At 40.0% G+C, this 27,845-nt stretch overlaps 1 protein-coding gene across 2 annotated transcripts in view; it reads right to left on the reverse strand.

Moving 5' to 3' along the window:
• The window catches only part of MED27 (mediator complex subunit 27), a 94,935-nt gene that overhangs the window by 20,480 nt on the left and 46,610 nt on the right, over positions 1-27,845 (reverse strand). For both annotated transcript variants that reach the window (XM_054220292.1, XM_054220291.1), the window contains one exon: positions 7,948-8,041. In XM_054220292.1, the coding sequence (XP_054076267.1) occupies positions 7,948-8,041 (94 nt within the window). The remainder of the gene's footprint in view (positions 1-7,947; positions 8,042-27,845) is intronic.

A 27,845-nucleotide genomic window follows, 5' to 3' on the forward strand; every position in this document is an offset into this window, starting at 1 on the left:
AGTGGAACGTAACAAGCTGAAAAATCCCATGTTTGGCATACCAGCTTGCTTGAATGTACTTATTGCTGGCCTCAAACCTCCCCACAAGATCTACCTGCACAAATGCTTCCAAAATGCTTCTGCATGAGCTCATTGCCTTTTCCCGGGTCATCTGTTTTCACAGCCTTCCAATGATTCACTCTACACTTCCAGAATCCATCACAGCCACCCCAGCTACCATCCATCATGCAATACTGAAAGGTCAAATTCTGGAGACTGGATCCGGGACAGGAGCCTTGATCACCCACTTGCTTGAACGTCAAAACCGCAGGATTAGACCGTCTCCCACGTGTGTCAGGAGCTGGGCAGACCCATCCTTAGATGGGTACCGAAGACCCTGAGCTCCCTGAGGAGGCATTATTGTTGCCATGTCGACGGTTTGTAGAAAGGGGTCCTCTCCAGGAGAAGGGGCACCCAGGCATCGTGGTAATAAAAATGCATGATAGAATACATTGCAAATTTGTCTGGGTTAGTGCTAGGTTCTCTGAATTGGCTCTTACAGTGCCCTGGCACTGAAATAGAAAACGTCGCCGTGCTGCTGTTGTTTTGACATGGGATTCCTGTAGGTCTTATACTAGCTGGAAGAGAGATCGGGACTTTAAAATTATTGTTGTAGGACTGTATCATTAGTTAAGTCTGACAGAAGCAGAAATTTTGTAAAACTACATGTAGCTTAGAGAAATTATAGTTCATCATTTTAACGGCACTGAAAGAATGAGGCTAGTAGTACAAAGAATGAACAACAGCCTGTCACTAGACTGGAGGACGCTGTTAGATTTGGAAGCCAAAAGTATGCTGCACAGCTATTTTCAGGGTAAAGCACATTCCGTATCGTACACAACAAATGGGATACACTTTTTTTTTCCTCTAATAATCACGACTTGTAACTGTTTTCAGGATTTCATCTCTTGAGGTTCACCTCAACCGTATTTTAGAAATCATGTTTTCCAGCAAACCATTTTCTTTCAATGTCTGCTCAACTTAGCTAGCTGCTCAGAAAAAGATCTATGTATGGAATATAATTTACACCTATAGTCATACAACCGTGTCCCTACAGATCACCTGAAAGAAGGTAATAAAAAACTAATGGCTCTGGTAAAAAAGTAGTTTGATAGTTCTCCTCTGAGCTCCAGTAGCGCAGGTCTCTCCTTCTGGAGGTCAACTCACCCAGATGCTCCCTATTTAATGGGCACTGAAATGTCCCTGCATTTCCACAGATATCAACTGAAAGAAACTTCTTTCATTATACAGAAAAGATACCTTTCAATTGTGACAAAAAGGCAACAATTTCCTTTCTAAGCCAACTTTTCCGATTAAATTTCAACTTCTTCTGTCGATATCCTGTTAAGACAGCACTTGGCTTTTTAATATTTCGCCTGAAGGATATATGCCAACTCGTCCTTGATGTAGAAAATTTTAATTCAAATCAATACATGTACAAGGTCACTTTAAAATTCAATTAATATGAATGAAAAAATATGCCCCACAGTTCTGTGAGCTGAAAATGGAACAGTTGCAAGTTAAATACTTCTGTAGCTTCTGTTTAGGTCTGTGTAATAACAATGTATTTCTAACTTCCTTTTGACTAAAGTATACTAAATTCAGACAGCTAAGCTATTCATAAATCCCCTGCTTCCTAAAACGGCAAGCTCCAGAAGAAGGTAGGACAGGCAGCTGACTGAAATCTGCAATATTATGCAGCTTTTCTGACAAAGATATATAAAATAAAAATCTTCTTGAAATATCCCAGTTTTAAAAATATTTTATCTATCACCAAGATAATTCTCAAAGAGCATATGACAGACACTGGGTGCCAAGAAAGGGGGAGAGGGAGACAGAATAATCAGTGAGGATGGCTTAGATAATTTCTTGTAAGCCTGATGAAAAAGTTCCCATTTAGCACTACTTATGATTGGAAAAGAAATAAGTACCTCTCCAGATAAGTCAGAACTGGAGTCAAAATTAGTTCACGAAACGAGAAGGATCAAAATTAATTTACCGTTCCAGAATTCTGCCTGGAGGAAATCGCTTGCAATCCCCCCCTGCTTTAATTTTGCCTCCTCACTGAAACTGATACCAAGTGAAAAGCCCTTTTATAAACAATTTTAAAATGCATTAACAAATGTTCTTTCTTAAAATTTATTTAAAAGTTGGATATTAGGAAAACGTATGCTGACAACACCAAGCTCCAACACTTTACAAAAAATTCCCAAAGCTCCAGATTTCCTCTCAGCATCCCAGGGAATTTGCTGCTGATCTGAGCTGCAGATGCTCTGCAATGCAGAGCTAAAAGAAAGAAAACATTAGTTTCAGTTAACACGGGTACCTCCCTGCTTGTATAAAAAGGAGCACAGGTTTGTACGCTTTCTTATTCGCCTTAGAAAACAAGGCGGCACCATCCACGCAGAGACGTAACCGAGCGGTTCATATTTCCAGCAAAAGGCCAGACACCTGCTCCTTGCTGTACAGCCAGCCATGAGCTTGTCCTCCCACTCCTGTAGCTATCTTACTAATCAGTACAATGCCTGGAAATCATGTTTATATATACTGAAAAGTGAGGTTTTGTATTAAAAATAAAGTAAAAAAAAAAATCCCACCCGGACTTTCAACTAGTTATTTTTTTTCCTGTGTCTTATCTCTGCTGGGCTGAATGCTGCGCTTTCCCTCACATGCTCATTATTCTTTAATGATGTCTATTTGTAAATAGCAAGATAAGATGCAATTAAGCCATTAGAGTCTAAATAAACAAACATACTAATTAGGTTCTTTACAAGGATTTCCTTTTGTATGTAAGGGCTGGAATTTACCTTTCATTAGTCTAAACTAATTGCAATAGTGCATGATAAAAAGTCAACATAAATGAAGGACTTTAAACGATTTCGCCATATTAGGGAAGAGCCGGTGGATCCTCTCCCTCGGTAACATGGCATAGTCTCTTAAGGCGAACCAAGCGGCACAGAGTACTGTTCCAAGGTTAAAAGACAGATTTTGCCAGTGTCCAGCCTCACTTAGGGAGGGGTCACCCTAGTCCAGCGTTGCTACAGATGATGAAATTAATTCCGTCTCTTTTTTCATTCTAAATTATAGCACACAGGAATTTTACAGGGATGAAAACAATTTCTGATCTTGCAGAATATGAATCCACGGGAGTACCACCACAGACCCGTGAACCTTTGGGACTGGAGAGCAGCCCTGGGGAGGGAGCAAAGCTGAGGCAATTTCTCACTGCTTTTTCTCTACTTCTCCTACTCTTGCTCGCTTGCCCATCAAAAGACCCTTCCTCACTCTTCTATTAGACAAGCAGAGACTAATTTACAATGTACTTGCCGCACCCTGCTCACATACTTCATCGATTCAAGACATTCATCCTCTGCACACTTGACCTCAAATACAGGCTTAATGCTTTTTTAAATGCCGGTTCTCAGTCTTAGACGAACTGTAAAGCCACCAAGAGCCCCACTATGAGCTCAGAAGTGATTCCTCAAGATCCAGCCCACACAAGAGATCCTTAAACATCCCAGTAGTTTCATCAGACACCAAAACCTAGATAGCGTCATCAAAAGAGTAAGTTCCTAAACGAATATTCATCCTATGTGCTTAAAATTAGGTGTCTAAGCCACCAAACGTGACCATCAGATCCATATCCCCACCAGGAACCTGCCCACCTTTATCCAGTGCTGCCAAGCGCTCGTTTCCTAATGAGCCACCAGCCTGGCAAGAAGGAACACTTACACCAAGTGCATCGGAGAAAAGAGATTGTTTTGAAAAGAAGAGCATTACATTGCTTCCAATCAAGCACGACACCAATACTGATTCCAAATCACTTCGCAACATTTCCCCAGTTCTTCCCCAGTTCCCTCCGCCCAGTTCTTCAAGATCTCCCTTGAACAAAAATCCATTTGGTGGCTTTTCTTAACGGGCAAACGATACATTTCAGAATCCATTTTTCCAACCGAAAATAATAACGATTTTATGTAAAACACTGATAAACAAAAGTGAGACACCAGAAATTATTCCACTTTAGTGAACAGATGTCTAGCCTATTTGCAATTAATACAGCCCGATTCCATACAATCAGACCGTTTAAAATGCTTGGAACAAGACTTTGAAAGTTGAAATGCAAATGTGTCTGATTCTATGGAGAATTAATAAAATTGTACAAAAACATGTTTCATAGTTTCATGAAGAGATCTATTAAAATCTAGGCATCAGTATACATTTATAAAATTAATTTCTAAGATAACATGAAAAGAAGAAATCATGTTTTCTGACATAAGCTTTGGTTTGGCAGAAACAACTCAATTTTTCAAATTGGAAGTTACTTTTACATATCATTATCCTTTAGAAACAGCTGAAATTACAGAAAACTATTTAATTATCTGTAAAAATATTTACCTAGTGTTTGTAACTTCTATAGTAGTGTTTTTATATAGCTTTACAAACACCGGGGAGACAAACGATTTCAAAGACAAAGTAGTTCCCAGATGTAGACAAGAAAATAAGTTCCTGCACCTGACTCGGACGGGCCAGGTACACGACCCTGAGGAAGTTATATCTGCCAGCTGGTAGTGGTGCTCACGTTTACTGTTCTCTAGAATATTTCTGATATTAATGAATGAATTATACATGGGTAATTAAGTGCTTAATACTGAAAAAAACCCAAACATTCTGAGTTTTGATAACGGAAACAAGGTGCGTGAAACAATCATGCCATCAAGTTATTAGAAAAATAATGTGTATCTAGGAATACAACTAATCATTCAAAAAAAGCAAAAATTTAGGTATTTTTCATTAATTAAAAATCAATTCATGTTTTCTTAACATACGAGATGAAGTTTATCTATTTACAATTCCTGGCATTTGACCAACAAAATCCCAGAAAAACCTTAAGGAGTCTGCAGTTCCCTCTGCTGCCGCTGGAAATTAATTTTGCATAACACTTATTAAAGCTGATATAATTCTATGTTTAGCCTTTTTTATGCATAGTGCGATTAAAAGATTAATTGAAAAATCACTAGTGAAGATTGGGATTAAACAGCACCTTGAAATGCCATGATAAACTGCTTTTAAAATCAGTTGAGGATTTCACACAGCTCCGAAAGGTTTCAATTATTTATGTGTTTGGTCTGTGCAGCATAAATCCAGACTAATGAGGTACAACTGCTGTGGATAAATCTCGAGCATAAACCCCCCTCTCCCTATTGTCTGGAGGAAGCAGTAGCCTCAGAGGACGAGGAGGTAGCAACCTTTCAAGACACAGCATTTGTGCTCTCAGGAATAGTTTATTTTCCTTTTTGCCTCAAGCTCCGGGCTGAGGCGAGAGCTGTGCCCTGCTCTGGAAGAACCCGGCGCACACCGAGGCCACTCGCCAGCAGACTCCGACCAGCAGGCTCACAGGGCTGATGATTACTCCTCTCGAAGCACCGGAGGAACCTTAGACCGTGAAAGTCTCACCTCTACCGCTAAAGACAGAAGTTGATTTCCATCTGCATATGAAGTTGTACAGGCTGGGGCTGAAACTTTCTGCATTAGGCCTTTTGTTTCTAAAGGCGATTTATTTGGCAAACTCTCCAGCTATTCTGAAGTTGCGAAGAATCTCACAGGCACTCCCTTCCCCTTCTTCCCCATCTCCTTCCAATCATTTGCACATTCTTAAAATATGTATGCTGCTCACCAGTGCCTTTGAAGATGAATACGTGTTTTTTTCTGGTAAATGGAATGACTGTGTTTAAAGATGTTTTAAAGTAACAACTAGACCTCTGTGTCAAAGACCTTCATGAGCAACAGCAGGTATGATAAGAACAGTGCAAGGACGAAAATGGTTCAGATTATACAGCTAGATGATTAACTCTGGACAAACAGCAAGGTTGTGAATTATTTTGAAATAAAATAAGCATTATCTGAATCCTTTGTTATTGCGGTAAACCACACTGCTGAAAGGGAGCAACTCCAAATCTAACTTGGGATAAGTTCAGAGTGAGAAATCACAAGTTCTGAAGAAACCTCCCTTCTTCTGGAGGAGGTGCTCTTCACGCTGCCCGTCCTGCAGCACCTTTCACTCAATGATTTGGGGCTGAAAACAGCAAAAGCTTTTGTAGCATTCAGGGCCAGATGGAAAGTGCCATATTGGCAACATCAACTGAGACAGATGGGAAAGAGCGAAAACCTGCCTAAAAGAAAAAATGATAAACCCATCACACAATCACATACAAAAATACTTTAAAAACAATCTTTTTGATCTCTGATCCAAGGAAAATATGCATACCACTGGTTCAACACAGGGCTGCTCTCTTGTAGCAGCGATAAGGTCCTTGATTTAGAGAGCAACCGCAACACGGAATTCAGTAAATTACTACTACTCGTAGAAGGGGCTTCTTTTACAGTTACCACCTTTCCACCCTACCTGTCAGTCACATCCGAGATAATTTACCCGATTTCCTAATTGTGCCTGAATCTTGAAAAGCATCATCTATTTTCTGACCTCAAAAAGCCGTCAGAAGTGGAAGGCACTTACTATATGCGAAGAGGGGCTCCAAGAGAACGGAAAGGGTTTCAAAGTAAGGAAGTAAACCCAGACATTTTTCTATAGAAAAATAGTTAAAAGTCAGCTTAAGAGGAAATGCAAAAGCTTCCAAGACTTATAGCTTCTTAAGACTGCACTGATTAATTCAATTCTTTTCTGGAATATGTTGTTCCACTTGGCGAATCCAACAATTGCAGATTAAATGTTTTAATGCCAGCTGTTTATTTTAACCTCTGACTCAGTTAATCTCTTGCAAATTTGGGGCTGTTCAAAGAAAGTTAATAATGGGATGTTAGACAGCTGATTAATTAAAACTAAACATAATCACAGCTATACTTACTATGGAGAAATTAACAGAACCTTTGAAATCTATAAGCAAAAATCTAACCAGAATAGTGTTTTAAAGTCAACAAACTCTAAAACCAATATAAAATCTAAGCAGCAATCCCAATGTTGATTTACATTGACTCTACAATTCTATTTTGACAAAATATCTGATTCTCAGATTCATTTTACCATTTTCTTGGAAACAAGAAATTAGTCACATGCACACTACACCCAAGCCTTTTGGAACAGCCTATGCAAGAAAGGAAAAAACAAGAGGAAGTACCATGAGAAATCTGAGATGGAAAAGACTGATCCGGTCTCAGTTCTTCACCTGTGTATACAGTGTATTTTCTAGTTTTATTCAAAATTTGACAAAAGGTGCGACTTCTGCCTTTCACCCCTTCTGCCTTTCAGAGGGAAATCAGCATCCAACTGCCACGCTACAGACTCCACTTCCATGTTGCTGACTTAGAGTGGAAGCTTTAAAGACTTCTCTTGCTATAACCACAACAGCTGCCTCTGAAAATGGATGGGAACAATAGGATCTTCTGGAATGAAATCTTGCTTGGTCAGGCAGAAATAAGTCGAACGTATTGGACTTGTTTATCTCTATTCCAGCCTTTACCGTTCATTTACTTCAAAGGCAAATTCTTGACTTCATCATATAACAGAAATTCACTGACCCAAGAACAATTTGAACAAATTTAAATCATATTGGTTTCCTCATTTCTTTTCGTCCTCTCACCACTCTTTTCCTTCTTAATTATGATGATTAAGACTCACTCATTGCCAGGACTGCTGAAAAACACAGTGAATATCTGAGTCTGCGCTCATATTTCTACAATCATATTTAACAATAAGAAGTAATAGATCTTTCGTTTAAAGGTGAAATTCTTTTTATCATTCATTTGCGTAAGAGCAAGAAAGATCCTGTAATCCTGTGACAAATGAAGAACAGTATGTTTCTGAAAGACATAAACTTCAATAACTTGCATTGTAGGAAGAGTAATTCAATCCCTTAAGAAATCCATCTCAAGGGGTTAAACGATCCAACTTACCAGAAGCATTGCCGAGGTTCCATTTGGCCGGGACAGCTGGATAGACATTTCAGGGAACATCCTATCAATGCGATTGATCACATCGTCAACATATCTGCCAAACAAACCGAAACAACAGAATTCACACATGTGCTCCTCGCCACAGGCTCAGATTATTACTGCTTTTTGACAATGTCCACAGGACTTTCCTGAATTAAATTCTCTTTGATACTCCATGTTCTTCAAAAACACACGCAAGCATAATTCAAAAAGTTAAGAGGAAACACACCAAAGCCCCATGTAAGTCGTTTTGAAAATTACTCTGCCCTTAAAAACATGCACTCACTTCATTTTTAGTCCAAATCTGTCACCCTCAAACTCCTGCCAGCATATTTCTATACTTTTGCCTCAGGGGGTTGAAGGATACGTTATCAAAATTACTCTTCCAGCATCGGAATTCATAGGTTGTCACCTCCTCGCCCTCTATTTGATAAACTAAGCAGATAGAGGTTTTCTCAAAGTCTTTAGACTTCTTTTTCTTTCTGAATCTTTCCAATTTATTTCATGCACTGGTGACTCTGAAATTGGCTAGTACATTCCAGGAGTTTCTCTGGGGTGATCAAACACAGAGGTAAAATAACTTCCTTTCTGCTGGGCGGAATCCCTCTGCTCACGCAGGCCAAAGCGAGCCGGCATATGCTTGTCTTGGTTCCTAGGGTCATATTAAGAGCTGGCGTCCATTAACAGCAAAACCTTCCTTTCAGAGACCTTGTTCCCAGGACACATGGCCCTATCCCATGGGCATGTCTCGCATCCTTCAGCCATTCCTCTGGACACATTAATACGCACGGTATCTGCTTTAGCAAGAGTTTACAGAACAGTCTGTATCATCTGTGCACTCATCTGGCCTTCGGTACTATTTTAGTTCTCCTGAAGTACGCAGAGAAGGGCAGGGCGCTGCTGCCTTGTTACCGTATGCATCTACAAACTCTGCAACTTCATCAGATTGAAGGAATTCATTGATAAAACTGTTTTCATGCTAGCTCATATAAGCGCACTGAAAAACAGATTTTCAAAAAACTGGCTGCCCCAGTTAGATTAACAGTAAAATTGAGAAATCTAATTATTTCCCTTTAACCTGCTTAAAATAAAGGCAAAAAAAGTTGAATTCTTGCTCTTCAAGAAAAGTAAAACAATGAGGTGCTATGCTCCAATTGCTGCTTCACAAGGAATTAAAAGTTATCAGAAAAAAGAAAATAAAATCAAGAAAGCAACGCTGACACAGCTGGTAAAGTCAGCCCACTTCTACAAGTAACAAAAGAATGGAATTAGTTATGACAATTTTGCATAAAAATCTTAATCCGCACCTCTCGTGCGGAAAAAACTTTCCCCATTCACTGGAATGACTCATTAAGAGCTTACTTGCTGATAAGCAAAGTCAAAACATCCATAAGCCAAGAACTTCCCTCGCACGGTGGAAGGGGAGACGCGCAAGACCCTGCTTCGGGATGAGTGAACTACACACGGACAGTACGCACTTCACTAGCTTTAAATATTACTGAATCCCATGCTGTTTTTATACAGCAGCAGAGTTTACACTATTTTGTAAACGCAATTACTCTGGGCTCCGCAAATAAATTCAGCTACTGCTTGTGCGTGAATAGAGCCTGTCAAACAGGCAGGGAGAGATTCTGCGTTTCTCGATTAGTGTGAGGTTAGGAACGTGCCTTACAGCCTCACACGCTCGGATGCAGATTATTGCATCACTTTTCTCATTTTCCAACCTTCGGGCAATAATAAGTTAAAACCAAACAAAACATGAAGTTACATAAAACAAGACCCTGACACAGTCTATATGCATTAAGGAAGGAAAATTCAAGTAATTTTAAATTATATAAACAGCAGTTGGACTTGGGCATTTAATCTGCTTAGGTCCTCCTGATAAATCCCAGCAGACGTGCACATTTATCCTTTGAAAATGTGATCCAGGCTGGTTGGAGGTCATCAATTCTTCAACTCTTTCTTCAACATGATTATTTGTTAAGTGTAAAACTTGTCTGACCACGTGCCTTAAAACTTGACTCAAACCCAACTGTCACCTTGTACCACCTGAGCAGTGTAAGGCAGAACACAGGATTCACAGGGAGCTTCTGAAGAGTCTTCCCTTTAGGTGAAAACAAACGTACAGCAAAACAGAAATCTTCTAATTTGTATTAACCAGCTCCTGAAAGAACTTAAAGGTGAGTTACTAAGATACTCTGCGCTTACAAGCCTGTTAATTTTGTGCCACTCTTCATATGTCAGTTGACAAATAAAGTTAGTTAAAGTGACACACATAAGGAAATATAACGTTCTACTCTGGCAAGGCTCAGCAACTCTACCAGGACCATCCGCACAGGTAGCCTTTTGCCTTCTCTTCTCAGCCAAAAGGATGTCAGAGAAAATCCAAGATCAATGTGATAAAAGAGCATTGATGTAAATATCATTGGTTTGCCCCTTTGCCTTTCTTCAAGTAGACACCAGGGTTTCCTGAGGACACATCAGAACAGAAGGATTCTTCAGAGATGCATATATAATTACTAAATTAGCCTGACTACATGGCGGCCTCGAATATAAAATGACAAACAGCCTAATCTAAGGCAAAATTCTTCTATAGATATGCCCTTCAGAGAGGACATCTGGTAAAACATCTTGCAAAGGGATGGATACGATAAATCAGATGCGGCAAAGTAATGTAAAAGTGTAACTGGTGATGACTTTAGAGAAAACTGAAGAACGTGTGATAAAGAGAAGATAAAGTGCACTCCTGAGGCTGGCTGGAAAGAGGGTCAGAGAAAAAGCTGCTGTCTGGAACTTATTTTATAGAACCGAAATACATTAATTTAGTGCCAAAATAAGCAGAGTGAAAATTTACACATCTCTGTCCAATACGTTTTAGCTCAAAAATACGATAGTTCCTATTTATGTTACAGAACCTCTTACACAGTCTCAGAGAAGCGCAGCACTTAAAGATGGAGAAAAGTCTAATTTTACTTTGCCAATAAGCACTTCTAACTTTTAATGTACTTACCACGTCTCAGTTTTCTCCTACTTACAAAAGATGCTGGTTGGAACGAGCATTTACAAACACAGGAGAAATAACGCAAAGCGGGGAAAAGCAAATGGAAACAGACTTGCCCAAACATTTGGCGTATCTAAATCCTAAGAAAAAAAACTTCATAGCGTTCTCAGGATTAAATACGAGCTGAAATGATATGGTAGTAGCTTCCTTTCTTGACCTAGCACGTTGTTCCATCTAGGAAAGGTTGAATAGAGGATCTAGAGGAACTCCCTCCCCATAGCTCCTCTATCTTGCAAAGGATGCTCACAAAGGTCTGAAAACAGACCACAAAGGACTGCAAAAGATCATACCCAGTAGTCTATGTATTCAATTACAGAACAGTATTTAAACTCTCTATAGACGCAATTTCATCGTACTTGTTCTTCTAGACCTCAAACAACAATACATTAACATCTTATAATCGCAACGTCGTAAATTAGTTTCATTCTATTCAAAAAAGCTTCGAGTAACTTCATCAACAGCTGCATCCTAATCCAGACCTGTACGCATCCTACTCAGAAAAGACCACAGACTCAACCGACAGGACTTCTGATCATTAAATCGTACCAAGTACTAAAGCGGTTTTCAAAGGATTCAAATTTCAGAGGATTTTCAAAGAAGCCTTAATAGCAAGTTTGTACCAACTTCCCTCTCCCATTCTTTTATCCTTCTCTCCTTCACAACACAGATTCATGATTTTAAAGGAAGTTTTAGAATTACATTTTTGACAAAAAAAAAAAAAATCATTATTTTAAAAATAATAAATAGTATCATTCAGGGGTGTGCATCTGAATGTGCCACAGAACCAGCCAGTAAGATCAGACCTGACATCAGATGCTCTCCAAGGCTGTCAACGCTAGAAACTGTTTTCATTTTCATGGAGTAGAATACTTTTTTCTACAAACATGCTATATTAATACTGTAAAAGTCAAAACACAACACTCTACTTAATGAATGTTAGCAAAGATGAAAATTAACTCAAAATGTTACACTCCAAATGAAGCTGTGTTATGAATATGCAGAAAGATCAACACTAGAATAAAGCAACAGAGATATTATTTCAAAATCTCTGCCCTTTAGCCAACAAGCGCATACGTAAACCCTTTAGTCCACATTAGAGCAACAATGCCCAGAACAGACACTTTTGAAGCCAGTTAGAAAATACTGTTTATAAGGGACTAATTACTTATGGAAAATGCTAAATGAAAAGTTTCATACTAAACATCAGGTTGACAAGGTAGAAATAATTCAGGAGCCACCTTTGTAGAGAAATGGTTTTCTAACATCTCTTTGATTCACACAGAGGCCCCCCAAAAGACAGCAATATAGAAAAGTAATCCATTATAAATTCCTTTCAATTCCACACTGGACAGATGGCTTAGTTCTCTAATGTGACCTCTCTTTTTTTTTATTTTTACTGGATTAGATCCAGCAATCCAATGTTAGTGTGATGTTTAACAGCTTAGACAAGATTTAAATAGCATTTATCCCACACAGTGTTTAACTTGCATACTGTTCATTTTTTCCACTCAATACAACAGTTTAAAAATTAGAAATATAGGTATTAGTAATAACTTTTCTAAGGAGGTCTTTCAGAAGAAAGAAAATTTTGATAAATGATCTTGGGAAGAAAGAGAGAGAGAGAAATACACATTTGTAATAAAAAAGAGTGTAATCTTTCCTATACGCTCAGTGGAAGACACTGCATAGGAGACAAAGAGAAACTCTACGATTCTGGGGAATCTGGATTCATGATATTCCGGACTGCAACAGGGGAAACTCTCCACACATTCTCTCACTTGCTAGATTACTTGTTCCCAGATATTTTTTTTTGGCTTTTAGTTACTATTTTTCAACACAGCTAATACGTTCTTTTCACGTGTCTGGTATTTCAGAAGCACGGGCTGGCCCCGCAGGCTTGCACAGGCAGCGTTGGCTAATAAAGGCATCAGTGCAGAGAGCCTGCCTGCACTCGGCTAAGGCTATGGAACAGCTGTTTTTCGCAGAACCAGACTCAATATATACTTAAAGCTTTTAGCAGTGGCAGGATTTTAAGTATTACAGATTTTATGAAGAGACTAAATAGTTTTCGGGCAACCTGATGAAAGAAATATTGTATTTTGAAACATACAAGGTAGTCACAGTTCTAGTGTGTTTTAGTAATCAGTGAATTAAAGTTTTAATTTGATTCAGCTACCTGCTGAGGAAGTCTCTGCAGGTAGCAAATTCAAGTTGATAGAAGGCTTTTCAGAAGCATCAATTAACAATAGTTATTAAAACAGTGACCTCTGCCAGCTTTTGTGAGACGGCACTTCCTGCTTGGCTAGGCAACGAAGAGCGTGAAAAGAAATTCAACAACCCTCACGCTGAGAACGCGACTTCAAGTCTCAAGACTAAATTAGACCGCTGGCGCAATGTGTGACATCTGTGCATCAATCCTGGAAGTCTCTGCCTCCTTCCCCACATTCCACAGGTTTTCTTGTGTGTGTGGTTTTTGTTTGTTTGGGTTTTTTTGTTGTTGTTTGTTGGGTTTTTTTGTTTGGGTTTTTTTTTTTTTAAAATTGTTAATTGAGACTCTTGCGCTTTTAATCTCTAGAACCTCTATAAAAATGCTCATGTTTCCTGGCTCCAGTTCTAAAATCCCTTGGTTGTTTTGACCAGCTTCTCCAGCTATAAATTTCCTTGCCAGGCTGCCTTCTCTTACAGTTGTTAACATTGTCTCTTGTCCTTTCTCAACAAACTGCTTCAGTGGTTTCTTCTCTCTTCTCACCCAGTTTCCAGGTTTCTGTTGGTGGAAGACTCCAGCCAGGCTCCTCCTGGCTCATCTTGTTTCCTTCTGTTCCCTTCCCATCTGCACACCAACTCGGTCTTCTGCTACTCCTTCAATGCCTCTGTTCCTGCTGTGAAATCTTTATTCATGACAGGTTATAAAGGAAAAATGTTACCTCTTTCAAATAACTGACTTCTAACTACCATGAGGTAAGTTGGGGGCAGAAAGGGCAAACCTGAGTCTTTCAAGTTACGCAGTTTTTCAGTCTTGGGGCTACAACACACGATCAGCACGAGGGAGTTTTGGCACTGGAATGTCTTGGTAACATGAATCCACAGGTGTGGGAAAAAGGAAGCCAGAACGTGTGGATTGTAAGGAACAAATCTGCTAAGAGACAAAGGTCCTAAAGAACAAACTTGCTAAGATTCACGCTTAACTCCTCCCCCCTCCGTGGTGGATAGGTGAGACTGAAAGCTTCTACTCCAAACGTGCAAGAAGGCAGCTTTCCCTTTATTCTTGCAAGTTACCTTGTCTTCAACCTTGCTAGGGATGTTATTTCCGTCATAGATGAATTACGTTTCGTTATTGAGTGCATGCAAAAGATTAAGTTATGTGCTTAAATAGTCTCGAAGTGTTTACATATAAACACAGGGTGGTCTGCTTCAAAAGCATACGCACATATAGCTGTATCAAACACTTAACCATCTGCACTTCTCACTCACAAAAGGCCAAACCTGGTACAACACTTAAGGATACATGGGAAGTCGTTTGGACAGTTCTCTAGAAGCCAAGACAGAGTGTTTAAGGGTTGGATTTACAAAGACATTTAGAAACCTGAGGCTGTGATTCAACAATTTTCAGACTTCAGCACCAATAGTGACATAAGGCACTGACACATCCCCTCCTGCAGGCTGCAGTGCACAGCCCCCGCAACTCTGCTATGCTGGAAGAGCTGGATCACACAAGTGATCTGGCTTTAAAAAAAACCCAAAAAACAAAAAAAGAACAAAAATGTATTAGTTTCAATCTAAACCGGTTTCATGATTCAGCTCCCCGTGTGGCTGCACACATTGTGTGGCAGCACAATTCCTGCTGGGACCACACATCATGGGCCAGGAATACTGTACACTGGGGTCATTCTATTACAGCACTAAAATATTGTTTGATAGTAAAATGTGTTACTTATACTCTATTGTTTATACAACAAACATAATTCTGAATTCTTCAGGATACTGTGAATCCATTGATAAGCGACATGGTATAAACCTACATGGAGTGTCCTCAAAGGTAGAGGCTGACAGTGGAGTTAAAGTCATGCGAGGTCTCGTGCTGAATGTGTCTGAAGTGCAAACCTGCCCCTGAATCAAACAGTCTCCGGACACCTGCTGGACATTAAGTTAAATACGAACACCTCCTTAACGCACTCTGAAAGTGGGTACCTTTTGTCAGTGCATACTTTGTTATTAAGATGGAGCAGAGACAACTCTGTTCACAAAAATCAAATTCCAGTGCACCACCTTAAAAAGTGTAACTTTAATATGGAAACTTTAAGTTACAAATAAAGACCCTGCAGTCAAATTCCCATAGATGTTTTATTATTTTGTTGAAATATCTTTCTTTGTACTTCTGTGGAACGCTCTTCAAAATGCCTTTACTTCACAGCAGTAATCAAGAGAGGAATATGGATATTAGAATGTGTGAAAGCTGGTTAACAGAATAAGCATGCATCTACTTTACGGTCATCACCGGGATCTTGTCTGAGCCTGTTACTAGCCTGTGCTTTGCGGAAAACATCATTAACTCCTTTATACATACCTCCAGAGGAAAAACAGCCCTCCCTACCTATCAGTAGTAATAGAATTTCAGAAGCAATACTTCACAGCACATACGTATTGTTTATATTTCCACTTCTTCGTGAAACTAGATGTTGCTCCACAGCCCAACAAAAAACGCTAACAACAGTAATTTTCAGGGGCCTGGATGAGAATCAGAGTTATTACATCAATGTTTATCTATAAAGACCGTTCTTAAATTACTCCTAACTTGTCAAGCAATTTGTGCCCCGTTAGCCTAAATCTGCACACACACAAACATGTTTCCATACCGTAAAGCTGTGCCGAAAGTTCTCAGGAAAAACTCAGGCCAAGAGATTCAGCTGGCCTTTACAGAAAATTGTTTGCACAAACTGCACACAGTTCTCCTGGCCAGGGTTTGAGAGACGGATAATCCCCACCCTCTCCAGCACCTGTGTTCGAGCAGAGCTCATCCGAGGCTGCTTGGATCCGCGCTGCTCAGTGAAACCACTTCTCCTGCACTCACCAGGCAATCACACAGAAGGAGAGAGGAGTAGGCTGTGACATGCTGATGTTCAGTAAGCACCAGACGGTGCTTTGATAAAGGACTCAATGCACCAAGTTCAGGCCTCCTTCTAGAAAAGACGAGGGGCTGGGCTGGTGTCCAGCCCACCTGCCCAGCCAGATTCCCAAATAAAGTGGGGCTCCCTGCCAATGGGAAAGGTCCCACTGTGGGGACTGACCGGCCGACGGGACCCTGATGCTGCACATTACTCCACGCTGTCACTCCTGAATTCAGCCTTCTAGAGCTAGAATTCAGTATTTTCTAACATGTTATTTTCAGCTCTGCTATTGAAGATTACTTCAATAGCAAAGTCTTCTCACTTACTTTCTTTATGCTTTATTTCTCCCTCAACAGAGCAGAAATTACAGTACTTACCTCCTTTTATGAAAAGCAACAGATGACGCATGATACCTACTCTGTATTCTATACCTATCAAAAGCAACGAGATCTTACCTTTGGGTGGAGAGATTGATGACTAGGAAACATACCCTGTTGTGCACAGTCAGACCTTTTTATACACTATGCTTGACCATATGACAAGCACTGCTGGAAGGCAGAGATCTTAGTGATCGTTTATGTTAGCCACGACAAGTCCCAGAACTTTGTGAAGGCAACACAGGGAGGAAAGGAGGAGTAAGGATATAACCCTCTGGAGAATGGCTACATATCAAAACCGGAGAGCAGAGCAGACCACCTCATAAGACAGGTTTTGTTTGTATCAGTTAAGTTACCAAAGCGCTGACAATTTATGCTTTTAAAAAAGTGTTCCCTACTTAAATGATGCTCTGATGGTTTGCGAGCAGCATCATGTGGTTTTACAATATTCCTTACATTCACATATCTGAAAGCCTGTCTTGCTGGAATTCCTCATCCTTGCCATATGCTTCTTTTAACTTAAAACACAACAGCTTATTGCCTCTGCCATGTCTGCATCTAATGCAGGCACCAGCGTGTGTATTAGAGCTTCGGCTTCATCACTCCACGCACGGAGGGTGTGCTGTGTTGTACGCTTACTGACTCTGTCACATCTAGTGTTTTGTGACCTGTTAGAAACTACTGGGATAAAGATACTCGACTTTTATACAAAATGGTTTCATTCCTACAGATCCAAGCTAAGATGTAGTGCTGTCTATTACCTTAGAATCTGCACCAGACTCTGTGATCACCTACTTAAATTTTCTTGAGTGAATTTCATAATTAGTCCTGATTTTTTTTCTCTTCAGGATTATGCTCTGATCAAGTATTTCGATCTGCCTGTGATACTACAGGGATAAAAATCTATCTTAAAACTCAGAGGTTTATCAAAAGACTCCTTCAAGGTCATCTTTACACTCCAGTACAAAACCTGCATATAACCGGTACGATTAGGCATTTATAAACTCAAGACTCTCCCGGTACAAACAGTCAGGAGAGAGAAGCCCTTCAAAATATTATTTTCTAAAAAATACACTGTCATCACTTCTTCCTCCAACATGACAAGCTGTTCCTTAAGTTGGATTTTTATAGGGCTCATGGAAATTAATTGCGTGGCTTCCACTGAAAGTCAACGTGGGGGAGGAGGGCTAATTCCCTTAAGCAAATTCTCTGAAATTTCTCTTTAAGCAAGAGTCAGTTAAAGGAAAGGGGTTATCATGGCAGTTACTTGGGCTTGCCAAACACAGCCCAGACACCTCAGCAGAGCGACTGCAGAAAGTCGCTGCACCTTTTTGGCCCTTTTCCCACTCTTGTAATCAGGTTCCCTCTCATTTGATGTTATTTCCCCTCGCACGTAAGGCTCAGTGTGCAACCACAGCAGAGATCAGACAGGCTTTATGTTCACCGGGGCTTCTAAACGCTGGAGCCTCCGCTCTGCCTGTGTTCCTCCACTGCGCGAACAGGCAGAGCAGAGTCTGAAGTATTTCGCAGGGCTGAAACCTGGACTAAAGCCAAAGAAGTACCGTGGTAAGCAAATACAGTTCTCTTCATAAGTATATTCTTGCACCTGCATCGCTTTACATCACCTGCAGAGCTCCCCTAAAACAAATAACACATAAACCAGCTTTTATGCCAACTATATCTGAAGTAGAATAGAATCATAGAATCATCACAGAATGGTTTGGGTTGGAAGGGACCTTAAAGATCATCTAGTTCCAACCCCCTGCCATGGGCAGGGACACCTCCCACTAGATCAGGTTGCTCAGAGCCCCCTCCAGCCTGGCCTTAAAAACTTCCAGGGATGGGGCTTCCACCACCTCTCTGGGCAACCTGGTCCAGTGTCTCATGGTGAAGAACTTCTTCCTAACGTCCAGCCTGAATCGACCCATCTCTAGTTTTAATCCATTCCCTCTAGTCCTACCATTACCTGACATCCTAAAAAGTCCCTCCCCAGCTTTCTCGTCGGCCCCCTTAAGATACTGGTAGGCCACTATAATAACCCCTTTACAACTACTGTGGCTGGTACTATCAGGGAGAAATGCTCAGCCTATTAAAAAATAATACAATTCTGTTTATGTAAGTATACTAACAGAGAAAACGGCTTAAGTGAAAAACAAGGAATGAAGATCTCCTTAGATAAATACCAACATGATTATTAACGCTGCCTAGCTTTGTTCCTAGATACGTTTCCCTAATTCTGAGCATCCACTTCATGAATATCAAGCTGAAAACTTGTAATAAGCAAGTTCCTTTAAGGAACGTCACGTTGGTTACCCAAAGTAAAGGAATTCCAAACTGTCAGATAATTTCTCATAGTAAATAGGTAGAGACTAAAAAAAAAAAAAAGGTCTCTATGTGTTCACAGTCCTTAATTTAAAAAAAAAAAAAAGAAAAGAAAGAAAAGAAAAAAAAAATAGAAAGACTGCCCTCTATAATGTGTATGAGTGGCATGAAATAATCCACCACCGGATGGGACCACGGGTACATGGCCACAACCAAGAACTTGGACTCTGCCAAATGGCATCTCAAAAGTTCTGGGACAGAAGGGACAATAAAAGATTTCTTGCAGACTCGGAAGACAATACGAGCCTGATCAACCTTTTCTAATCAGCAGCCAAAGCGTCTCGCCTGTCTGCCAGTGACAGTGTCTCTCAGCAGGGAGTGGTTTATTATTCCAAGAAGATGCTCCTAAAGAGAGGGTCAGCTATGAATCGCTACCATGAGAAGATTTAATTAGATTTTTACGCTGCCTGAAGACATGCCCTGCACACAGACAAAGTTTTAAATATGGAGATAAATGACAGTGTATTTTAAGGCAAGGTTACTTTTGGATTTTTTGTTTTATGCTTACTGTCGATATTTTTCCTTTTCTTGAGATGGCTGTTTACATTATACAGTTATACCATCCAAGCTTAAATGTTTCTTGTAAAAAAGATTTCAATAGTTTTTTTGATTAAAAACTCTCCAGGTGAATCTCCCAAAGTATTCCACCCAACAGAGCGCTCTATATTTTCCTAAAAAAAAGTCCGATGATAGCATAAACTAAAAAACATACCCAATTAAAAAAAATATAAAAATTTCTGCTTCATCACAGAGTAAAAGCTACAGAATAGTTTGATATCAAACAGAGACAAAATACATACCAATATATTATTGTACTACAATGTTTTAATTAAAAATATACTGTGTCAAGAAGAGAATGGGACTCAGCTATATTAATACATACAGCTGCAAACTATCTGTGTTAGCAGACAGAACTTTTCTTAAGAGTAACCTTATATCAAAGATTTTTCTAAAAGCAACCAGAGGAAAGTTGAAGTCAACCATGAGGGCCAGGGCTATTACAGCTATTTCGATCATTACGAAACCGTTATCTCAAATGCACGCTGCTACCAGGATACAGGTTCACCTAGTAACATGACAGCAAATTATAGGATTAATTAGCTAACATGTAGCTACTGAGAGTCGACCAGTTGAAGCTGATGCCCTACAGAAACAGATAAAATATTACCAAATGGTATCTATCACCTCAAAAGACTGTCCTGCAGTTATATTTCCAAACATCAGTGAATTTGCAGATGTTTCAGGAGAGCTCTCCATTCATGCTCACTCTGCATTCACTACTCACTGCATTGACTCCCGTTTCTGTATTTGACTTTTGTTTAACCAGTTCTTTAAGGACACCTTCCATAGAGCACAAGAGCTCTTGATCCCCGGCTGCAAGAAATCAGGAAAGGAAGGAAAGAGACCAGCATGGCCGAGCCAAGACCTGCGGGTCAAACTAAAGGGCAAGAAGAAAACGCACAGGCAGTAGAACCAGAGACCGGTATCCTAGGAAGAGTATAAGGATGCTGCCCGGTTGTGTAGGGATAGAGTCAGGAAGGCCAAGGCGTACTACATACGTACTTTTTAAAAAGAGACAAAAATATTAGCTGTTGATTGTAGTGTATAACTATTTGGCAAAAGATGAACATTGCACAACATCTCCAAGCAGGAAGCATGAACATGGGAAAGCAGAAAAAGAAAGCTTGACTAAAACCAAATGAAATGTAGTTATAGTTACATCCTCAGCTGCACTACGGAGAGGTTCGCTGCTTTGTCCTTCTGCAACCCACCCCGTTATACTGAAAACACGCTTCTTTCTTCGTCAGCTGCAACTAGTGAGACGTGAGCAACCCCAAAAGACAGAAAACATGGGCAAGCAAAACAAAGGGCTCGTTTTACTCTTTTCAAGGACTTAAAAAAACCCAAACAAACAAACCCCAAACCCTAAAACATTTGTTTAAATACGTGTACATACATTTCCCAGTATCACAGGGCAGTCCAGGAGCGCCTTCCATCCTCGCACATCACACTGCGTCAGTGCTGACACGTCTGGAGAGGCTCTATGCTCAAACCCGAGCTGAACTTTTCTCAATAGATCCTGTCCTTCATGCTCAGGAGATGGAAATGAACTACTTATTTAGGATTTGAAAGCAAAGGGAGTCAACTATTTGGACAGACCTTATGTGAGAAAGAAAACATTTTTCCTGAAATTCTGCAAAACCACCAGCCAGAACAAGTCAACAGAGAAGGAAATATTTGAAACAACCTCAAAACTAAGGACCATCCAACAACCGGGTTCTCTATGTACCCTGTTTACACCAGCATTTTAAGATGTGTGGAGAAGAACTTCAGCAGAAGGTATTCGAGAGATTTGTAAAATGCAGATCTTTAAGATCCAGTACATACTGACACTTTAACAAAGCAATTAATAGCAAAAGCAAACAGCGGGCCACTTGCATAAGAGCTTGCTGGTGGAGGACCAGCCTGAGACACAATAAAAATTAAGTGGCTTAAAAACATACAAACACAGAAACAGACGATTCAACCACGGTACTGCAGACGGATGCAAAAGTACATGGCAGGAGAGAAAGAAGAATTTTACAACACTCAGGTTTCAATTTAAGATTTTCTATCCCCATCGATGACTTAATAAAAATCAGAGGGAAGACAGCAATTGTGGAACAGCAAAAAGAAATTAGTAGCAGCAGATAATATTTTAGCTGTCCTAGCAAAAATTATAATTGATTTTCTGTCTGTGGTGTTAAAGTTGCTATCTTTGTACTGAAAATAAATTTTCATTTAAAAAGCATAATCACATGTTAAAATAGGTCTACCTAGCATTTTCTGTCAACCAGCTCATTTTACAAGTGGCATACAAGAGCCACCATTGCTCTATCATGTCAAGAAATTCATTTCACTTCCTTAGAAATACCTAAGATTAGATAGCATTAGATTTCCTTATCGTCTATTACGCTGTAAAATCACATTGTTGAAGAAGTAACCTTTGGTCTAAATGAAGAGCAACTTTCAAAGTTGAAAGGATCATGGAAGCATCAACATACAAACTGCTTTTAAGCCAAATTTTAGGTGAAAAAAAGTGATTATCAATATTATTCTAAATCCCAAGCACTCCTCCTTGTAGCGCTCCTTTTAGTTAACTCATCTGCTTCTCACTGTGGTTGTTCTAAACAGGCTACTATAATCTACAGTACTACTTAATGTAGTTTCTCTAAAAATATCTGCTTCCTCCCTCCATCAGCCACCCCCCCAAACCCTCCTTAGAACAAGGTCATTTTCAAGATGTGGGTTTCCAACAGACCTGTTTAAACAAGAACAGCACTAACTGGACCTCCAGAAGCCAGTGAACTGCTTAGATGATAGCTACGAGCGTAGTCTTTCCCCCTGGAGTTTTTCAGGATTCAGTTAGGAACCACCATGGCTAATCTGATCTAATTGTGACAAGAGACCATCTCTGAATAGGAGGCTGGACCAGATGACCTCCCGAGGTCCCTTCCAACTCGATCTCCAGCTAGAAATCAGAGGATTCAGCGTTGAGAGTCTGGAGCACCCACTGTCGCAGCAGATTTTTCCATTAACGTCTACGTGACTAGAAAATACAAAAAGCTGAGCAGGCAGAGGGTTAGCAGAGGCGGTACCTGAAGAATAAAGCGCCAGAACAGCTGGAGCAATTACAACTACGGAGTCTATTCAGTGCGCTCAGCGGACAGATCACACTTCAGGAACTGAAACACCAAACCAATGACTGTCAACCAGGAATTACTTCCTAAGCTTTCAAATTTATGGGTTACTTGCTAACCACACACCTCAGCAACATTCAGCTAATCAGCCTAATACCCTCCTTTAACTTACATTTAAAAGTGAACCATAAAGAAAGGTAAAAAGCAATAAATGTTTAAACTGAGGTATTATTTATAATAAAAGTAAAGTAGTTAGATACGACTATGATTTCTCAAACTATGAGTCTGCTGTGTAACCGATTAGCCCCAGATTTAGATCCAGGTTTGATTTGTCTTTCAGTCCTTCACAAAAAGCTCTTTTATAAGACCTGTCTACAAGGCTCATACAAATTTGTCATGAGCAAAAGCATCATCTTTGCTGAGCAACTGTCAAAATGCAAAAGCCAAAATGAAAGAAGATTCTGCATGTAAAGTAGGAAAGGAGAAGAGCCTGGTTTTTAGCTTGAGGGGAGTTCAGTTTTATAGTGCTATTTTGGACACAGATATTAAATTCTGACTTAAAATACATCAAAACAGTAGGGTATTTTTTGCCACTTCTAGAGCACATTCGATTTTAACACTAAATACTGAATGTAACAATCAGCAAAAGAGCTCAACAATTTAGAGATTCAAGAAGTCTAGGGATCTTGACACAGACTGACAGGCTCCAGCCAAGCTCGCTGTGTAATTATTTCATGTGTCTGCACTTTGTCTTCCATCACTGAAATGAACACCTAAAGGCAAGAACACAAAGGATACAGAATAATACACCACCATTCATTTATCAGAACGAACGCTGACAGTGGATAGTTAGAACTTCCTATTAGGTCTTGCAAGTAGGAATTATACGGTCATTCATTCTTCGCAACGTGTCACTCCAGGACTTTGAATTTTGTAAGAAATTAACTGGTCTTCAACAACTGACAACAGCAGACAAAAATGCAAACTCTTCCCCTGCGTGAAAGCATATAGCCTTATAGTTACTGCGTTCTCTTATCCCAGCTTCGTACAAATATTACTAGAGTCACCCTCAGCACTCCTGCGCAATTCCCAGATGACACAATTCACGTAGTTCACATGGGGAAACCGAGGCACAGAGCAACTCAACTAAACAGTAACTTGCACTGCAATAACTTATTCAGGAACCTCTGTCTCTGTGAGGGCCTTCAAGCATACGTGGTACAGAATGAAAAGGCCGAACACTATTCCACAACCATGTTTTGTGAGGGATGGAAACAAAGTATTACCGGTAACAGTGGAGCAAATGATCATACACAGAATGTAATCTTTGGTTCATTTCATTCACGGTGTCCAGGTAAACTCAGCAAAGGTTAAATAAGTGATTAACTACTTTACCATGATCTCTGTTCCAAACTCTTACTTTCTTTCCAAAAATAGAATTTGTAAGAACAATCCTGAGCAACACAAAATAAAAATTTAATTTCAATGCAAAAGTTGCTTCATGGAGATGTTTTTCATTGCTAAAATTAAAGGACTTACTACGGGATTCCCCTGGCCATGACTCACAGGCAATAAAGAGAGTACACGCAGCCACAGAAAGAAGTTGAAACCAAGTCTGCCAATGTTAACAAGGTCTCCTGTCCACAGCGGTTTACTCCCTATGTTACCCACGCAAAGCTTAAGAATCAGGAAAATAAGGAGGCAAATGTATCTGTATCCAATTAGAAATGTGCATTACACTATTAATACACTTGTTTTCAAAATGACATACACATACTACTGAGTAACATTACTGAAATTACAAATATACTCTCTATTAGGTAAAGCCTATGCAGCAAAAAGGAAGCGCCTTGCAAAATTACACCATCAGGAATAAAAATAACAGTATATTTCATCCCTGCTGTAAAGGGATGAAAACCAAGTCACCTCACCCAGTCAAACTTGTAACGGTTGCATTTTATTTATTTTTTCCACTGGCAGTTAGGACAATTATTTAGCAAAACAATTGTATCAAAATACTTCAAATCATTACAGATGAAGATTATGTTTAGAGGAAAACTCTACGAAGTCATCAGCCGGAATTTGCTACCCAAGCTTTTTTCATTTAACCCATCCATAGAGTCCCTTGTAAACACATGAATAGCCAGAGAATGCCCTAAAGTGAAATTAAAAAGTAATAACAGTTATTTTTAACATCAAGTAAAGAAAGCAAAGCAAAGCAGTTCTCCCACTCTGTATCCCTACTCATTAGAAGGGACATTTAACTGCCTTCTCAAACTGGAAAGCCCAGTGACGGGCACTGACTACAGCCGCGGGAGGCAGCACTGCCAGCCCACCAGCCACTGGGGTCCCCAGGGAACAGAACCGCCACCTTAGTCCCCAGGCAAATCCCCATCTGCACTTTGTTACTTAGGACGACTTTCCCTTTTTGTAGGGTCACTGTCAAAACTGCAGGGGGCTTTCTAACTGCCTTTTATTTCGGGGACGAATTTTGTTTCAAAGTTTTCTTACGGTGATACACCCAGAGCTTCCTTCTCCTTACCAGTAGAGGTTGCACACTTGAAAGTACTTTTATCCCCCCGACAGTATCGCTGTTGAGTTTTCCTCTCAAATAGCTAAAGGTTACCTGGAATCACGTAGAGGTACAGAAATAAAGTAATTAGTAAATACATTCACAATACGTTCGTATTGCATGATATTATACAATATGATTATGCAATAATGCTGTTCTTGCTAAGCCACCGGAATACAGAGACCTTCTCCCCCCACCTTATTACAGCTCTACTTTTTCTGCTCGTCGCCTTTGACAAGGGAATATACAACCAATGCAGATGGAAACACTTGCTGTAATGCGTTTCTGAAGTTGGCAAGCGGCAGTTTTAATTTATTCTTTTCAGATTGATTGTCTGCTGCAGTAAAGCAGCCTCTAATCTCCCTCCCCCAAATATTAAAGCTAAAAAAAAAAAAGAGAGAGTTAAAGCGATCATATGATAAAATCACAGCTTTAGTAAAAGCTTTGATATCATTATTAAGTTCATACAAATTTCGCCTCTTATCTAGCTTGTTCTTCACTGTCTAATTAGTCCAACCACTGGTAGTGTATGTTCCTTTTTTCTTTTTTTTTTTTTTGACACAGAAACAAGCAGTTAAACTAGTATTTGTAGTTTTTAATTACACATTAAAATCTTCATCCTTAACTTTCTTTTTTACTGAAAGTACAGGGATTCCCTACAGTGCAATATTAGTGTTCCGCTCTAAATGCTGCAAGGGCATCTTCTAACGGTTGGGACTGCAGAACAACTTTTAATTAATTGCCACCTTTTAATGGCATGGTTCTCACACAAACATTACCTTTAAGGCAAACATACATCAAAGAGTCAGAAATTTGCTCTTTTACAACAGAGCTGCAATCCCCAGTAACACTGACATTCGCGAAGGGCTCCACACTGCTCCGGATCTGCGCGTATTCTGGAAAACGAAGATGCAGATCAAGGCTGATACATGGCCCAAGGTTTCCAAAGAGATACAGCATTTTCATCTCTCAGCTACGGGGTGTTCCAGCTAATCTTCAGCAAAGGAGAGGGGAATTATTTCAAATCACTGCGCTCAGTCACACAGGGCCGAACGTCACACTCAGAGCAATCCTATCTGTGGGATTAGTTTGTGGAATATGACACCAAAATACCAAGAGCAATCAGCCCCAGGCCTCTTTTGGCTAATGGTTTCAAGACAGATGTGCTCACGGAGGTGTTTGCTATGAGGACATTTCAGCTAAGGCTACCAGTCCATAATAGCTCACAACACACCAATAAGTGAAGCTCTACACACTGCAAAGAAACGATGAAATCTTAATTACGTGCACTCTCTTTCCACAGTGGTTGAATAGAAAATTTGTTGAAAAGTGAGTAAACCAGATTTTTTCTCAGTGTTAAAATACACTGTAAAGTTCTACTGATGCACATTTCAGTTATTTCCTAGGTCTAAAGCAACCTCCAAGATCCTTGTCTCCTGTACTTGTATGGATAGAAATGATTATCGTGTTAATAAATATTATAGGGAACATTTGGCTTTAGTCAAAATCTTTTCTCTGGACAACCTGTGTTGGTCAATGCCTGCTGGTTTTTTGTAATTACTTTGTAAGAAAATATGCAGCTGTATAGTACTTAATGGAATTAAATGAAATTCAGCATATAACCACAGCCAAAAAAAGAGCATTGATCTGGTATAATAAAACAAAGAAGATTATTACAGAAACCCTGCTGTCAGATATATCAACATATTAGGAGATTAGATCAAGATTAAAATTTTTAAAAGAATCCTATTTCTAAAGATGCACAGAACAGCAGAGGTGTTGACTCAGTACTGAGTTACCAAGAGTCACCAGTCTCAAGAATGGCAGCTGTTACAAAGAAAAAATAACAAACCAAAACCAACTTCCACACCAAGCCATGCTGTACCCAAGGAAGGGCAATGCGGGTGTACCCAGATGACCACTGGACTTCTGGCAACATTCAGTGAGCTTCCACAGAAGTCACTCCATGACCCACCTACTGACTACTGCAGGAGGGCACAGAGCACAAAGCAGGGAAGTGCCTCCTCACCCCACCACTCTTCACGTCACACATACTGGGACCAAATCTGCGAAAAACCACAAGAGTTTATTATGGAACTGTTCCCTCTTACCAGTATAAGGCCCTGGTTTGGATCCTACCCAACTCCTCAAGTCATACAGCTCTACCTGGGGCTCCAACACTTCTGCTGATCAGAGATAAACATAAATGAAAATCCAAAATATATTAACACTGTAAGAGGGTTTCTCCTATTGTCTGAATGCTGGTCTAATACTTCTGGAGTGATCAAATTTACAGTGTAAAAGACAACTGGATTTATATTGTATTACAATATGCCATACAAAAATTTAGGAGCGTCAGGGTAAGACGAAGAGGAATGGTCTTAAACTGGAAGAGGAGAGATTTAGATGAGATATTAGGAAGAAACTCTTTGCTGTGAGGGTGGTGAGCCCCTGGCCCAGGGTGCCCAGAGAAGCTGTGGCTGCCCCATCCCTGAAGGGGTTCAAGGCCAGGTTGGACGGGGCTTGGAGCAACCTGGGCTGGTGGGAGGTGTCCCTGCCCAGGGCAGGGGGTGGCACTGGATGATCTTTAAGGTCCCTTCCCACCCAAACCGTTCCATGATTCTATGACAAGTCAGAGATACAGAAGTGGGCTACGGGTCCCAGCAGCTATCTGTTGTAGAA

This window comes from Rissa tridactyla, chromosome 14, assembly GCF_028500815.1.
Source record: "Rissa tridactyla isolate bRisTri1 chromosome 14, bRisTri1.patW.cur.20221130, whole genome shotgun sequence".
NCBI lineage: Eukaryota > Metazoa > Chordata > Aves > Charadriiformes > Laridae > Rissa > Rissa tridactyla.